Source organism: Tachysurus vachellii, chromosome 3 (genome assembly GCF_030014155.1).
Source record: "Tachysurus vachellii isolate PV-2020 chromosome 3, HZAU_Pvac_v1, whole genome shotgun sequence".
Lineage (NCBI taxonomy): Eukaryota > Metazoa > Chordata > Actinopteri > Siluriformes > Bagridae > Tachysurus > Tachysurus vachellii.
In genome coordinates, this window is record NC_083462.1 from 17,237,056 (window position 1) to 17,254,400 (window position 17,345).

A 17,345-nucleotide genomic window follows, 5' to 3' on the forward strand; every position below is an offset into this window, starting at 1 on the left:
ATAAACAGCGCTGAGTGATTTGAAGCATTCACAGATAGCATGGTGTCCAATTGTATTTATTTCTATATTTAACACATGATTGTTTATATCAATGGTGTAGAGAGTCTTCCAGTATGTTGTAATGTTTCTTGTGAAAACTCTGAAGGCTTTTGTCTCGTGTTTACGTGCCATGCATAAGTATTCACCCCCCCACTGAACTACTCAACAGAAATATTAACAGATAAATAGATTGATTGCATAAGTATTCACCTCCATGAGTACTGTAGTCACAGGTGTTCTGGTTCTGGTCAGAAGTCACATGAATAGCTGAAGAAGAGACTGTAGGTTTTGTTTTCTACTTTTTAAAAGTTTTTCTAAACTTGTGTAATTTTGGGGTATTTTCCTTCCTAAGTGTGTGAAATGCTGATGGTTACAAATGTTTTGCACTCTGTTCTTTGTGCTCTGAAATTTCTTTTATATTTTCTTATTTGGAAAAAAAAAAGGTTAAATCACAACCTTTTCACCCTCATGTAGGGAAAACATGCTCCGGACTGCAACACAGATTTAATCTTAAGCCACAGGAAATAATCCTTGAGTCTGTAATTTCTTGTTGTAAAATAATGTTTCTTCTGTTTCTTCTGTGTGACGTGACGGATCATGACGCTGCTCACAGAGGAGCTTTTTTAAAAATGCTTACATACAAGAATTTATTTTTCTTTCAAACGTAAATGTCAAAAAATATTTTCAAAACTATATCTGTATCCGTATTTTTGTGTGTGTGTGTGTGTGTGTGTGTGTGCACGTGTGTATCAGTCCCACCTCTCAGGAGCTCTTTAATACACTGCTCCTGGCCAAAGTGCGCAGCCTCGTGCAGCGGGATCCAGCCGTATTCGTTCGGCATCAGCAGGTTACAGTCTACATTTTTTATCAGTCTTCTCAAAGTACCGATGTCTCCTTCCCTGATTGCCTTCACCACAGGATCCACGTCTCTATCAGAAAACACAACACAGAACATTCAGAACATCCTGTTCAAAAACATCAAGACCAAAAATAAATAAATAAATTTTCCTAATGATGTTGAAATGATTATACAGTGTGAATCTACTCACTCTTCCGCCTCGGGTTTGACTTCTATCAGAGTCCCATCAAATGTCCGATACGCCACCATTCTCTTCCCGTAACCCGTGACGAAGTGGCTCACGATTACAGACAGCTGATCCTTTCTGTCCCTGCAAACAGAATATTTCAGCATAATTGATCAATTATTAATATTCACACTACAGTGCTGTTAAATCGGACCCTGATTAGTCGTTTTTAATTTACCATAGCAACAACATAATCATTTCTATAGCAATTGCTTAATTGAAAAGAAAATGTTAATATGTAAGTAAGCAGATGTTTCCATAACACTTAGGAAGGAGTCACCAGTGTCAGAAGTAAAACTTTACACTTCTTTGTGCTTTTACAGTAACAAGCTGTGTTTTCTGTCTTATTATCTTAAAGAGAGAGATAAAAGAGAGACTGGTGTACAGTGAACACTCATTATACCTGATAAATGTAACTGTAAATGGATAAATAAATACTTTATTCTGTGGTGTACAGTATGCAGTGCTGATAAGAATAACTCTGCTACATCGAGTCACTGCACTATAAAAAATTCAATTAAGAAAAGTTGTGTAAATAAAAACATGGTGGCTAAATATAATGGTATAATATAATAGAAAAAAAAAAGGAAAAATTAACCTTATCAATGATTGCAAAATTTCTAACAGTTACTGATGATGTATCTAACAGTTACATCAAGTGAACTAATATAACTGTGTTCAGGCAACTTGTAAACACACACAATCATGATTATCTTTGCCCAGAAAAACACAGGGCATGCTTACGTCTGGGTGTTTGGACGTTGCTGCATGGTTTCTTAACTTGTGTGGAGTCATCTGAAAGGAAGGGTGAGTCCCATAAAACTCATATAATATTAACACAAGCTTCAACACATTTTATAGTGCTTATTAGTGCTCTAATGGTAGATCACTATTTTTGTTCCAAACTCCATTAATATGTTAGGAGTTGTAGGCTGTTTTACACTTTTATTGTGGTTGACAGAAATTATAACGAGGTATTTGTTTCAGTTAACTAGCTATTTCAGTAGGCAGTGAAATAACTAACAATAACTTTGGTGATAGCTAGCAAGTTAGCGAATGTATTTTTGTAGAGATCCATTTGAAGATAAATCATGCACCACTATTAAGTAAGCATTACTGAAAGGAAATAACTGGTTGTGGTCATGTTAAATGCTAGCGAATAAGGTGCACATTAGCTATTTGTGAATCTTCTTATCATTCTGAATGTTGGTCTGAATAACTGCCTTATCTTTTAGTTTAAGATTTGGCTCAGGCTCCTGTTCTCAAAATGGATCTACTTCTGGACTATACTTCTGAACCTTTCATAGCCCGACGTGAGCCAGTTCAGGAACTGATAAGCTCATTTAGCAGCCTGTATGTAGAATCAGAAGGAGGAGTGGCTGTTCCAGAAGAGGACAATGACTCAAGTTGCCTACCACCTCCACCACCACCGGAAGAGGATGAGGAAAGTCTGATCAGTCTTACCATTGCGACAAAGGCGAGACAACTGGAGGACAGACTGGACAAGATAAAGGAAGATGGTGTAGAACGTGTCCGGGGAGTCGAAACATACATTCAGAATGTTCTATAACAGTATGACCATTGTTTGATTGCTTCAGAGGGGCAGAAGCCAGTCCTGACAAAGTTAATGTCCAGTCAATCATCCTTATATGAGGAAAGTTTGAAAAAGTTGGAACAAAAACTTGTTGCTTTTATAGATGAAGAGAATAACTGGCTAAAGAAAACCCTAGAAACCCAACTACAAGAGATGGGTAAAGTTGTGATGGATTGCATGAAAAGATGGGACAGCCATCTCAGCTCTATGTTTTGTCTTACGCCTGGAGCTACCTCTACACCAGCTAACACGTCAACTCCAGATGTACTGTACATGTAACTTCTATGCTACACCAGCTGCCTTGTAAAATGGCCGTCAAAATAGAATTCCCTAAGTTTGGGAGCACAGCAGATGAAGACCCAATAGCTTATTTGGAGAAATGTACAGAATATTTAGCTGTGAGACCCATGAGCGATGCTGAGATATTAGCATATATTATAACTCTGCCATTGGTGTTGACACATACCGCTAAGGATTTGTGGGTGGCAGAAACAGCGCATGTTAAAACATTGAGTCAGTTCAAATCTGCTTTCTTGCGATCTTTTCTCCCCGATGATCATGAGGTTGAAGCAGAAAGTAGGATAAGAGAGAGAAAACAAGGAATTGATGAAAATCTTCAAACTTTTGCTTTCCAGTATCGAGCTTTATGTCTTAGGCTTAAACCAACAATGACTGAGAAGGAGATTCTGCAGGATGCCGTGAGAAACTGTAATCCCCGTCTTGCTAGTATTTTGAGAGGAACAGTGAATTCTTTTGATGATTTGGTGTGCACAGGAGCTTTGGTAGAGCGGGATATGGCTGAGGAAAGGGCCTTCTGGAAGCAACATCGGGCTGAACAATCCTACGGAAGAGGGGGCCAGTATAAGTACAACAGAGGTAAGCCTGAAGGTCACAGCATGGCGTTAGTGATCAGAGGTAATGTCAAGCTGCTAACCTTGACTATAATTTTACGTAATCATTCTTTGAAGCCGTTATGGATACAGGCAGTTCATACTCTTTAATCCAGGAGTCATTGTTGAGGAGATGGAAAGATGAGACTGAGTCTTGGCAGTCCAGTCGGGGACAGACATTTTCCCTTGCCAACGGCCATATTCAGAGGGCCTTAGGTGAAGTTACTTGGCAGTGTACCCTACAAGGATGCACAAACCCACTGCGACTATTCATCATGAGAGATGAGGATCTGGCTTTTCCGCTCATCTTAGGCCTTGAGTTCCTTGTGACATGTAGAGTAACACCGGATTTTGATACCACCACATATTCCCTGCCTGGGCAAAAGGAAATATTACACCCTTTTTCTTATTATGACCAATCACCCTCAGTTAACATACACTGTGCCCTGCCAATAGTGCAAATATCCGATGACTCCATAGTTGCCATCAAAGAGTTGGTGGATCTTGCTGATGCCTCTCAGACTGAGAAGAGGCGTTTAGAGGGGTTGCCATTAAATTGGCCGACTGTTTGTACTACACTGGGTCAAACCTCTATTATTAAGCACCAGATCATAACGAATGAGCCCATCCCCATTTGGAAAAGAGCTTATCCTGTTCCAGTTAATAAGCAAAACTTCATTGATGAGGAAGTCAAGGCCATGCTGAGTAAAGTTATAATATGGTCATCTACCTCTCCATGGGCAGCTCCAGTAGTACTAGTACCTAAGAAGGATGGAGGTATGCGTTTCTGTTTGGCTTATCGAGCCTTGAATGCCAAAACCTCGCTGGATGGCTTTCCCATGCCTCAGATACAAGATATCTTGGAGTCTGTGTACGGAGCAACAGTATTTAATACCCTCGACCTCAAGACGGGATACTGGCAAGTGTTGATGGATGAAAGTAGGATCCAAAAAACTGCTTTTGTTACAAAGTACAACCAAAATGAATTTCTTTGTCTACCTTTTGGATTAAAAAATGCTGGAGCAATGTTCTAAAGGCTGATGAACAAAGTTCTACAGGACCTTATAGGCAAATGTTGCTTTGTGTATATAGACGACATTGTTTTATACTCCAGATACATCCACCAACATTTTCAAGATCTGACGAAGGTGTTTGCTGGGCTGGAATCAGCTGGCCTAACCCTTAATCTCAGGAAATGTAAATTGGTAAGGAAATCACTGACTTTTCTGCGACATGTCATTTCAGCGGAAGGTGTCAAGACCGAGGATTCCAAAGTGGATGGTGTCAAGAATTTTCCTATGCCCAAAAATATTAAAGAAGTTGAGCGATTCCTAGGTCTTGTGGGGTGGTATCATCGCTTTATTCCACATTTTTCAGCGTGTGCTGCCCCACTTCATGCACTTAAGAGGAAGGGTGTACCATGGAACTGGACTCAGGAATACCGACATTCTTTAGAAGATTTGAAGAATGCCTTGCAAAAAGCCCCAGTTCTCATGCCTCCAGACTCAAGTCAAGTCAAGTCAAGTCAAGTCAAGTCAAGTCAAGAAGCTTTTATTGTCATTTCAACCATATATAGCTGTTCAGTACACAGTGAAATGAGACAATGTTTCTCCAGGATCAAGGTGCTACATAAAACAAAGACAGGGCTAGGACTTAGTAAGTAGTCCTAGCCACATAAATAAACACAACCTGGTGCAAACAGTGAAGGACAAGACAGACAAGACAATGCAGGACAATACAAGCAAGACGGTGCAGGACAAGACAGACAAGACTGTGCAGGACAAAAGACAGTACAGACAAAAGGTTACAAGACAATACACAAAATACAAAAAAGATAATACACAAAAGACAGTAAACAAAAAAACAGCACCAACCAGTGTCAATACTATATGTAAATACTGTAAGTTCAGACAATATTGTGTGCAGTAATACTAGAATGAACACAGTTCCTTTGCAGCAGGTCCCTGAGATAGTGTATAAGATTGTGCAAAAATTACTGAAATGTTAGACACTGTGTGCAAAGAGCAAAAAAGTAAAAAAGTGTGCAAAACAGCATGTAAGCAGTTTGTAAACAGTAAGCATGTAAACAGTTTGATGAATGTAAACAGCAAACAGAATGTAAACTAATATACATCAACAAATTGATAGATGTATATTAGAAGTATACATGTAGATGTTTATTAGTGTATGTGGTGTAGGTCTGTGCAGTGCATACAGATGATGTGCGTGTGTATGTTGTGCTCAGTACAGTTCAGTTCAGTTATTAAGGAGTCTGATGGCTTGTGGGAAGAAACTGTTACACATTTTGGTCGTGAGGGCCCGAATGCTTCGGTACCTTTTTTCAGATGGCAGGAGGGTGAAGAGTGTGTGTGAGGGGTGTGTGGGGTCATCCACAATGCTGTTAGCTTTGCGGATGCAGCGTGTGGTGTAAGTGTCCATGATAGAGGTAAGAGAGACTCCAATGATCTTCTCAGCTGTCCTCACTATCCGCTGCAGGGTCTTGCGATCTGAGATGGTGCAGTTCCCAAACCAGACAGTGATGCAGCTGCTCAGAATGCTCTCAATGGTCCCTCTGTAGAACATGGTCAGGATGGGGGGAGCGAGATGTGCCTTTCTCAGACTTTGTAGGAAGTAGAGACACTGCTGGGCTTTCTTGGTGATGCAGCTGGTGTTGAGTGACCAGGTGAGGTTCTCCACTAGATGAACACCATGAAATTTGGTGCTCTTGACGAACTCTACCGATGATGTGTCGATATTCAGTGGAGAGTGGTCGCTCTGGGCTCTTCTGAAGTCAACAACCATCTCTTTAGTTTTATCAACATTCAGAGACAGGTTGTTGGTTCTACACCAGGTACTCCTCTCTGCATGCTGACTCATCGTTCTTGCTGATGAGACCCACCACAGTCGTGTCATCAGTGAACTTGATTATATGGTTTGATCTGTGCATTGCTGTGCAATCGTGAGTCAGCAGAGTGAACAGCAGTGGACTGAGCATGCAGCCTTTAAGAGCTCCAGTGCTGAACAGTGCTGTGGTGGTGTTGGAGATGCTGTTCCCGATTCGGACTGGCTGAGGTCTCACAGTCAGAAAGTGCAGGATCCAGTTGCAGAGGGAGGTGTTTAGTCCCAGCAGGCTCAGCTTCCCAATCAGGTGCTGAGGGATGATTGTGTTGAATGGTGAACTAAAGTCTATGAACAGCATTCGTACATAAGTGTCTTTATTGTCCAGATGGGTGAGGGCTAAATGGAGGGCTGTCTCAATGGCATCGTCTGTGGAGCGGTTTGGACGATACGTGAACTGTAGGGGATGCAGTGAGGGTGGTAACTGGGTCTTGATGTGCCTCATGACGAGCTTCTCGGAGCACTTCATAACTATGGGTGTGAGTGCGACGGGACGGTAGTCATTGAGGCAGGACACTGTAGACTTCTTTGGGACGGGGACAATGGTGGTAGTCTTGAGGCGCGTAGGAACAATGGTGCTGCACTGTGAAATGTTGAAGATGTCCGTAAAGACATCCACTAGCTGTTCTGCACATTCTCTGAGCACCCTGCCAGGAATGTTGTCTGGACCAGCAGCCTTCCGTGGGTTAACTCTGCATAGAGATCTCCTCATGTCGGCCGTGGATAGACAGAGTACCTGGTCGTTGGGGGGAGGGATGGTCTTCCTTGCCGTTACGTTGTTCTGTACCTCGAACCGAGCATAGAAGTTGTTCAGCACGTCTGGGAGGGAGGCATCGCTATCACAGGCAGGTGAAGCGGTTTTGTAGTTAGTGATCGCCTGTATGCCTTGCTGTTCTTAGGGCCACCTTGTCCCCTGTTCTGAAGGCTAGGTCTCTAGTCCTCAGCAGCGCACGCACGTTAGCAGTCATCCACAGCTTCTGGTTGGAGCGTGTAGTGATGGTCTTGGAGATGGTCACGTCATCAATGCACTTGCTGATGTAACTGGTCACTGCTGACGTGTACTCCTCCAAGTTGACAGAGTCACTATTGGTTGCAGCCTCCCTGAAGATAGTCAGTGCACTCAAAGCAGTCCTGAAGAGCAGAGGTGGCTCCTGCTGGCCAGGTTTTCACCTGCTTCAGAACCGGTTTTGAGCGTCTGACGAGTGGTCTGTATGCTGAAATTAGCATACCAGAGATGTGGTCTGAGTAGCCGAGATGGGGGCGGGGCTCCGCACAGTATGCGCCGGGAATGTTTGTGTAAACAAAATCCAGCGTGTTCTCACCTCTCATAGCAAAGTCCACATGTTGATGGAATTTAGGGAGCACTGACTTGAGATTTGCATGGTTAAAATCTCTGGCTATGATAAACAGTCCGTCGAGGGGTGAACATTCTGCAGATCACTAATAGCTCTGATTAGCTCACTTAGCGCCTCTTTAGCATTAGCGCTAGGAGGAATGTAAACTCAGACAATGAAAACAGTAGTAAACTCCCGTGGTAAATAAAATGGCCTGCATCTAACAGTCACAAACGCCACTGACTATGAGCAGTAAATAGAAACAAGCACAGAGTTCTTGCAGCATTCCATATTGATATAAACACACACACCACCACCGCGAGTCTTACCGCACAGAGCTGCATTTCTGTAAAACATTCAAAGTGCAGACTGAGGCTGCTTCAAGGAGCCGAAAAATCATATGCCACTTCAGAGAAGGAATGCCTTGCTATGGTCTGGGTGGTTGAGAAGTGGCGACAATACCCAGAAGGGAAACCCTTTGAAGTCCTAACTGATCATGCCGCACTCACTTGGGTATTCAACCATCCTTGCCCGACATCAAGACTTACCAGGTGGGCTATCCGACTTCAGGGGTTTGACTTTATTGTTTGGTACCGAAAATGGAGATGCAACGTCGTGCCTGATTCACTGTTCTGTGCAATGCCTGAGGGAGAGCTACTGGAAAGTGCTGCAGTATATCAAGCAAATGATGTGAATGCAGACTTACCAATAAACTGGGAAGAACTTGGTCAAAGCCGGAAAAGTGACCTATCATTGCATCTTGGGTGCATGAAATCACTGCGCAGATTACTCAACGTGGTATATTGGCCAGAAATCCAGCGAGACATATGGGGTCACTGCAAACAGTGCCAAGACTGTCAGCAATACAAGCCACATATATCCAAATTTTCTGGAACCCTTCAATTTACTCCTGTAAAAGAACCTGGATATATGGTCGGTATTAATCTCGGTATTATTTGATTTCCGAGAAGCGTTCAGATTTGCTATTAATTCATCTTGGCAGGAGAGTACCAACTATACCCCCGCACAAATCGCTCTAGGGCATAGGTTGAAAGGACCCCTTGAACTATTCCAATATTGTTCACCTGATCCTGACCAATCTGCGTATGAAGTTATTGAACGTCAGCAATTGCTTCTGGAAAGAGTAAAGAGAATGTGCCAAGGGCCCAGGCCAGGCAACAGAGATACTACAACTTGAAGAGGCAGCAAGTAACCTTCCAAGAAGGGGAACTTGTCTGGATTTGAGCTCACCCATTGTCTTGTGCAGGGGACGCATTTTTGGCCAAGCTAGCACCTAAGTGGCAAGGGCCTGCCAAAGTTTTGATGTTAACCGAACCCAAACTAGTTGAGACCTACCATGTAGAAAATCTTAAAAAGTTCTACGGCCAGATCAGGCCTTCTTCTGAGAGAAGAGGTGTGTAACAGTTCCAGTAAACTATTCCCTGTGTTCCTTACTTTGTGTTAGTTGTAATTTTACTCCCTGCCATTAGAGGGCAATAGGGGTCATTATCAGGGAGATTTCTCTAGGCTAGGAGTAAAAGGAAGGAAGAAATGTGAGTGAAGATACCTGGACCTGCTAGCTAAGAAAGCTTTGAATCATTCTCAGATAGACATTAAAGTAGCTTTGAGTAGAGCTGAATTCAAGGCAGTGATTTCATCAGAAGTATGTAAAAGATGGCAGGAAGTATGGAATAGTGGGACTAAAGGAAGACATCTCTTCCAGATACAGGAGAATGTTGGAATTGAGAGGAAAAGATTGAGAATTAGAAAGAAGGATGTCGTCATCACGAGATTAAGAATTGGACATACTGCACTAAACCATAATCTCTTTAGAATAGGAAAGCATGAATCGGGTGAATGTGAGAAGTGTGGGGAATTGGAAACAGTGAGGCACATACTAGATAAGTGTCCTGCATATGAAAGGGACAGATTTTAGTTATTTCAGGAATTAGGGTGGATAGGAGTGGACAATATTTCTCTAAAGGTACTGTTTGGAAGCAAGTATGGGCAATCGAGAACTCAAGAATTGTTATTTATATATCTAAAAGATACAGGAACGATAAATAGAATTAAGGTTTAATTTTTTTTCCTCCTTTCTGTGTTCAATCCACACTCCAGATCAGTAGGTGGTGATAATGCACCTTTTCGTTGGTCTGCCAAACCACCATAAAACACCAGAAGAAGAAGAAGAAGAAGAAGAAGAAGAGTGAAGATACCTGTTAGCTGGGAGTGTTTGCTCTCTCCATGCTTTGATCTGGTAAACCCAGGTTGAGGAACATTTATGTTCTACATCTCAATAGGGTTTTTGTATCTACTTGATTTTGAGGACATCTCACCTGGCTCAAGATTTGTGTTTCTCCTCAGTTTGGGAATATATCTGAGCTCCTTTACAAACTTTGGATAAACCTGTTATGGGTGAGCTCCAATATCATGCTCTTAACATCTATAATGTGGGATGTGGTAGCTCAGTGGTTAAGGTGTTCGACTACTGATCGGAAGGCCATTGGTTCGAATCCTAGGTCCACCAAGTTGCCACTGCAGGGCCCCTGAGCAATGCCCTTAACCCTCGATTGCTCAGGTGTATAAACTGAAATAAAAATGTAAGTCACTCTGGATAAGAGTGTCTGCTAAATGCTGTAAATGTAAATGTAATAATGGAGTGAAGAACCAAGGACATTTGTGGTAGCTCAGGACTTTAATGTTGGGTGGACATTTATGAGCACTTGCTTTCAATGGTGAAAAGACTGATAATTCTGCTTTGTGTACTATTGTCAAAACATTGGTGGTGTTCAAAATTGTATATTTTGATAACAAGGGAAATGCAATGTTGAAATAAGTGGTGATTGATCCCTCCTCATTTATTTATGTGACTCCTGACTTAATTTTTACAATGTTACGCGTTTAAGAGTAAACACTACTCCACAAAATGAACTTTATTTAACCAAATTTCAATAGCCTTTGTGTCGGACTTCAAAGTTACTGTGAAATGAATACTGTAAATAATGGGTTAATAATAAGCTTATAAGTAATTAATACATTTTTTGTTTTTATCCCAGGAGCTGCATTGTTAACACAGTGTTGTTGTACATTTTCTACAGATAAGTAACATTCTGCTGAAGCACTACAGACTTCATCACTGGAAATCTGCTAAAGGACTTTTATATTATTTGTATTTGTAGCCCATCTGTGGAGATCATCACACCCTAAAGCAGACAAATTCACTGAGAATGCCACAGTGTTTTTAGAGCAACAGGTGAATCATATTCATTTTAAATGTACCACTACACTAAATGTCTTAATCAGTTGCTCTGCATTATTTGCTGTTTGTGTATTTGGATTCTCTCATGAATATCAACAGGTTTATGTGGAATTAACTGTGTTGACCCAAAGTCAACATTCCTGACATCCCTGGACACTCAAGCCAGGGGGTTTGCTGAAAATGTACAAAGTGACACAAATATGGGTAAGTCAACTGGAAAAACTTCCCAGGTCTGTTACTTACCTGTCTGTGAATGATATTGTAGTATGTATTATTTTTTTAACTATAAAAATGTTTTTATATATCATGGCTCATGTGTTGAAATGCCACAAACTGAGGTAATTTCACATAGGTCTTCTATTCTTCGTGGTCTTGCCTTGTACACGAGAGAGACAGCTTCAGTTTTAAAGACCATTCTGGACATTTGTTTTGATGTTTATTTCGTAAAAAAAAAAAAAAAACGTACAAAAGGTTTCCACGGTCCAGTTTCTGTTTCTTTATGAAATTTTCTGTTGTCCATTATAATATTATTATTATTTCCACTGATGCATTGGGGTCATACACAAAGGGCATGAAAATGAGAATCTGTGAAGTGGTAAATGACTGTTCTGTTCACTCAGGATCAAACACTATGCTGGTCACTGTGGCAGTAATGTTGGGAGAAGAAGTAGTTATGGACATTCAGGTTTTACATTGGTTTATTATTTATTACATTCACATTTTTATGAAGTCATAAAAGCCTTCGTTCTCCTCTTTGGTCTGCTTTATGCTCTTCACATGGAGCATCCCTTGGACTTGAGGTACACCTTTGAGGCTGTCCAGAAGATCTTTGTGAACCTTGTAACCTTGGATGTCTGACAATTATGTGAATTTGCTAAACAGCACAGTTGAATTTCACTCCAGATGTTTCTTACAGACTGGTTGAGTTTTACATGGTTGAACTTTTGCACAAGATTCTTCAGACAGACTTAATTTTTTAGTAAAATGGTTGAACATAATGTCTTTTTAAATGGTAACGTGAGGAACCAATTTTCTTTTGATCTAAAATAAGAGCATTTGATTTACAAGACTAGCTGTAATACATTTTTATGATGAAGTGAAATTAGTAACATTGTGTATCAGAGTTCTCATGCACCTTTTTGCAGCTCAAACCAGTTTGCAGTTGACAAATTGTCTAGTCTTGTACAAAAGTGCAGTAATGATCTATGTAATGATTCTTTTTGTAAACAGAACCTCCAGTTCAAATCAGGCTGCTGTAAAATAAATGTGTAAAATGGAAAAATAAAAACACAGAATTTGCTGATTGCACTCATTGTACATTGTATGTCTTGCGTTCTAGTTTGCACAGTTCTGATGTCTGCAGTATGTTTGTGCAGTTCTACACTGTGCTCTTAGATCTTATTAAAAATCATTTCATTATTCACCATACATTTTGCATTGTATGAAATTTATAAGAATTTTTCTAATACATACAGAGACATTTGTACTTTGTTGATTGAACAAAAATAGCTTATCCAATTTTAAATATAGTGGACCCTTATTTGGTCAAAATAGATCATTAAGTTGACTCAATATTTTATTGCAATTTCAGTCAACATTATGGGCTCATTAATCAGTTTAATTAAAAAAAATACATAACTTTAACTTTACAAACATAAACTGAGCCAATTAAAGAGTTTATGTGCAACAGGTCACTAGAAAATTTTATTTTATTTTCCTGTAACAGCACAACACACAGTTTGTTATTCTTAGAGTATTATTAATTAATTAATTTATTTATTTTAACTGAAACCCCAGAGTGAGACTTGTAGTAAACTGCTGAAATTAACTACATGATGAAGACAATATTAAAACATGAATTAATGAATAATCTGTGACTGTTCAGTTGTTCAGTGGAACTCGATCTCCGTGTTAAACACAAAGCAGAGACACGGAGCCCAAGGCAGAGCTTCTGTTTATTTCTGTGTGGAAAGTGAGCTTTGGGAGGGTTTCAGCTGGACTTCCTCCTTGTGTGGACTTTATACTGGTGTAATGTTAGTGCTGTGTTACGCAGGACACAGGGACAGGTGTGGATATTTAGCTAGATCAAGTGACTGTAAGCTGTACGACTGCAATGTCATTCCGCCTGCCAGGGTTTCAGTGTTAATCTGAGCGGTGTTTAATCAACACTGACAGGAGGAAAACGCAGCTTCACAGCACGATGAACACTTTTATAGCTTTTTAAAATTATTCAAACATGAAGGCGTTCAAACACTTTTAGCACTAGGCATTAATGACAGAGGAAAACCATCAGTGGGACATCAGCACTCTTTCCCAAGCAGATAAACTCTCAGAGTCTCGAAACTCGAAAGATCTGTGTCTCTTTATTTGCAGTTCTTTAGTCATTTACTGTCACACTATTCTTGAGCAAAATCTCACTTCCTGTTTGGAAGTGCTGAATTTATTTGTGAATTGTTGTTGATAAGCTGATGACTGACATTCTTTTAAAAAATAATCATTTATTCTAACAATGGAGTGTTTTCTCAGTGCAGACAGTCTGAAATGTGTCTAAATGATAAACCTGAAAAATTTTGATTTAGTCACAAATTAAACCAAAACATGTCCAAATAATTTGCTTGTTATGTCTCAATGTACGGTTGTAGGAAATAAATAACAACCTCAAAATCCAAAAGTGGTTTGAGTCTGCACAAGATCTGCACAATAGTCTGCAGAGGGGTCAGTGCTGTTTTGTGCTGTAGCGAGTGTTTGTGTGTGTGTGTCTTTGTGTGTGTGTATGTGTGTGTGTTATTTCCTCTGCAGTGTACCTGGGTGGGTTTGCAGGACAAGGGGGTGGAGTCAGAGCAAGTTGCAGTGTCTGGTGCTGACTCGGCCGAGGAATCTCTGTCCTGCTCTGAGGAATGGTGCTTCTGGCGTTTTCAGCTGAAGATGTTGTGGAGTTGTTGTGGGTCTCAGTGAGACTGCGCTCAATTGCCAGCTGCATCAGTTCATCATCAGACATGTAGCCATAGACGTAGAAGTCCTCGTAGTTCACCGTGGGATTGGTGGCCCCCAGTATAGGCCCCCCGGTAGCCGCCATATGGAATCCGAGCTCCTGAATAATGTTCACAAGAAAAAGATAACAGAGTCATCATGACAACATGCCACAGATACAATCCTGACAGCAGAAAGTAAAAAAACAGACTTTACATAAAAAAAACCTCCTTTTTCCTCCCAGAAAGAAAATCTTTGGTGATGAGCAGCTCCATCACTGTTTTACTGACTAAACCCCCACAGCTCCTTTACTGTTTTACTGACTAAACCCCCCACAGCTCCTTTACTGTTTTACTGACTAAACCCCCCACAGCTCCTTTACTGTTTTACTGACTAAACCCCCACAGCTCCTTTACTGTTTTACTGACTAAACCCCCCACAGCTCCTTTACTGTTTTACTGACTAAACCCCCCACAGCTCCTTTAAAATCCTGTTTTACTGACTAAACCCCCCACGGCACCTTCACTGGTTTCCTGACTAAACCCCCCACAGCTCCTTCACTGGTTTACTTACTTAACCCCCCACAGCTCCTTCACTGGTTTACTGACTAAACCCCCCACAACTTCTTTACTGTTTTCTGACTAAACCCTCCACAGCCCTGCCTTCTTTTTGCTTTTTTCTATTTACTTTTTTCTTACTTTTTGCACAAACAAAGGCTCAAAGAATTCACAGGTCAAAGTTCATAGATGTAGACCACTTAATAGGATTGAGGTGCTAGAATGACAGCAACCACCGAACAACACTGCACAACTACCTGAAATATCATAACAACCACACTAACAACACCCTAGCAACCAGCTCAGATAGTCATCTGGTTGTTTTTCCATAAAATTTACTCAGAAACAGTGTTATGTAACGTGATTGTGTTGTACCATTGTGTTATGTTTTCAAAACCATACAATCAAAACCAATTATATCCCATGAGAACCCTTGAATACCCTGAGTGCCCCTGAATACTCTTGACTACCTCTAAATACCCCAAGTACCCCTGAGTAATCCAGAGTACCTATGAGTACCTTTGAGTACCCCTGGTTACCCTTGATTACCCCTTTCTAATTCTCATTAAGACCAATAAACAGACTACAGGCTAAAACAAAAGAAAACATAGTCTAACATTTTTTAATCAACCAACTTATGGAGGTTGTGTGTGTGTTTGTGTGTGTGTGTGTGTGTGTGTTTTCATTACCACTCTAACACTGTCTTGTTGTGCTTTTGTAAAGTCATGTGTTGTGTCTGACCCAATAGTTGGATAAACTTAGTTCACTTCTCTTCAGGTTTATAAATGGAAACTCTGCTCTCTGGATTTCGAGCTCGTGTTTCTTTTCTCACTGTTTTACACTTAAGCTCTTTTAAAATATCACACAAACAACAGCATGCTGCGAAGCACACACTGAATATTCAGACATATTTACAAAATCATGACTTTTATTTTATAAATATGTCTGAATATTTATTTTATAATTATATTCAGACATATTTATAAAATAAAAGTCCTGGTTTTGTGTAAATAAATAATTCCTAAAACTGCAGTGAAGCTCATCTGTGTTCATAACAGGATTCAATCAATGACTTTTAATAATAAAGCAGTCAGTGCTGCATACCAAGAGAAATAAAGCACAAAAACACTTACAAAGTTGATTCTGTTCGTCTGAAAGTTCAAATTTCCGTCAGGATTTCATTACTTTTAGTAAAAGTAACTGAAGACTTTGGCTGCTACAGTGGTCTGTGTCCCTGCGTCCTCGCTCTGTTTATAGGACATTTCTAAAGTGTGCACATGATTTCAGGGACACTGCATGCCAGCCTCTGGGCTCAGATTCCCCTCTGCAGATATCTGGAGCAGAGCGTGAAGAGGAACCACAGGAACCGTGTGTCCTGAGGAAGTATTACAGACAGCAATATGACCAGAATACCAGAAGAAAATGTCGGTTTTAAGGTGTTTTTAGTTTTTATTTTAAAAAGACACCCTTAAAGATAGATAGGTTTTATATATGCACATATAGTGCAAAAGTTTGCGTCCCCTTTCTTATATAAATTTAGTGAATATATTCTAATTACACAAACAATGATGAATAAGCACAAACAGCACTGGCATTTAATATAGTGGCCCATAAAATGAGACCTTCAATGCAGAACAAAGTTAATATTTGTAAAAGTATAAAGTAAAAAAAAATATCAAATTAAAAAAAAAGAGTCTCTATGTTTGTAATAGTCAGGAGATTTTTCCTTTTTTTTTTTTTTTATACTACAATGAACACTGAAAAGTTTAGATATGAATCAGGGACATTTTTAATTTACATTCTAAATATTATTATAAATATTCAAATATTACTTAAAAATAATTTGAAATTTAATCTGCTAAATATTCAGGTCATGCTAGAAGATTCTCTGATAAATTCTCTGTTAATTAAATTATTAATAGCCTTTAACTAATGCAGGGTCAGAAACAGAGTTCAAATCCATGTGCAGTGTTTATTATTGCAAATCCAAGGCAAACAAGTCCAAATGTGATCAAGGCAATGTCAAGAAACAGTCAGAGGTCATTAAACACACAAAAGCAATCCAAAGAACACAAAGACAAAGAGTAAAAGAAAAGAAACAAAACAGGTCAATAAACACTATGGCAAAACACAGAAACAGTTTGTTATGCAAAGAAAACACAATACTTTGCAACTAAGTTGGCATGAGCACGGTTTAAATAGTCTAAAACCAGAAAGTAACCCTTGACCTGGAAGTGGCTCAATATGTGGGCGAGGGCTCCCTCTGGTGTCTGGGGAGGGGAACTGTGTGTAGATTTGTTACAGAACCTACCCTCCTCTTCTTCATGGTCTTCCCCTAGGTCTTGGTGCAGGTCGGAGATGGTGGTTTCTATGAAATTGTTCTGTGAGTGCTGGGTCAAGGAACTCAGTCCCATTGTCCCAAAACCTCTCCTCTAAATCATACCCTCCCCAGTCCACAAGATACTAGAGATGACTCTTCCTCCCGTCCTTTGGTGCCATCAATTTCCAGTGATGATGGCAGACTGGTATCTGTGATATTAGAAACATAGGACAAAGGACGGTAAGATGTGATAGTAGGATGGTAGTTGCAGTAGGAGTAGGTTAATATACCGTAGCACCTGGAGAATGAGGAAGAATATGTTCGTCAACCTGGGGTTTGTTCATGGGGACATGGCGGCAGGAAAGAGCATCGGCTTTGCCATTCCCGGCTCTGACCCTA

General features: G+C 40.2%; 1 protein-coding gene and 1 long non-coding RNA gene across 6 annotated transcripts in view; one reads left to right on the top strand and one right to left on the bottom strand.

Moving 5' to 3' along the window:
- asb2a.1 (ankyrin repeat and SOCS box containing 2a, tandem duplicate 1) overlaps nt 1-15,900 on the bottom strand; it is a 30,941-nt gene extending 15,041 nt beyond the window's left edge. For 3 of the 4 annotated variants that reach the window (XM_060866073.1, XM_060866071.1, XM_060866070.1), the window contains exons 1-4: nt 15,760-15,900; nt 13,904-14,190; nt 1,089-1,208; nt 799-968 (exon numbers count right to left, since the gene is read on the bottom strand). In XM_060866073.1, coding sequence (XP_060722056.1) covers nt 799-968; nt 1,089-1,208; nt 13,904-14,175 — 562 coding nt within the window. In that variant the 5' untranslated portion in view covers nt 14,176-14,190; nt 15,760-15,900. Of the gene's footprint in view, nt 1-798; nt 969-1,088; nt 1,209-1,868; nt 1,920-13,903; nt 14,191-15,759 lie in introns of those variants that run through there. The other variant, XM_060866074.1, reaches the window with a different exon arrangement.
- Nucleotides 9,394-12,376, top strand: LOC132843027 (uncharacterized). Of its 2 annotated transcripts, XR_009648093.1 has the most exons (5): nt 9,394-9,824; nt 9,959-10,255; nt 10,939-11,093; nt 11,199-11,303; nt 11,720-12,376. It is a non-coding gene; the product is annotated as an uncharacterized LOC132843027 (long non-coding RNA). The 2 variants fall into 2 exon arrangements; XR_009648092.1 differs by having other exon boundaries at nt 10,939-11,303.
- Nucleotides 15,901-17,345: the final 1,445 nt, after the last annotated feature.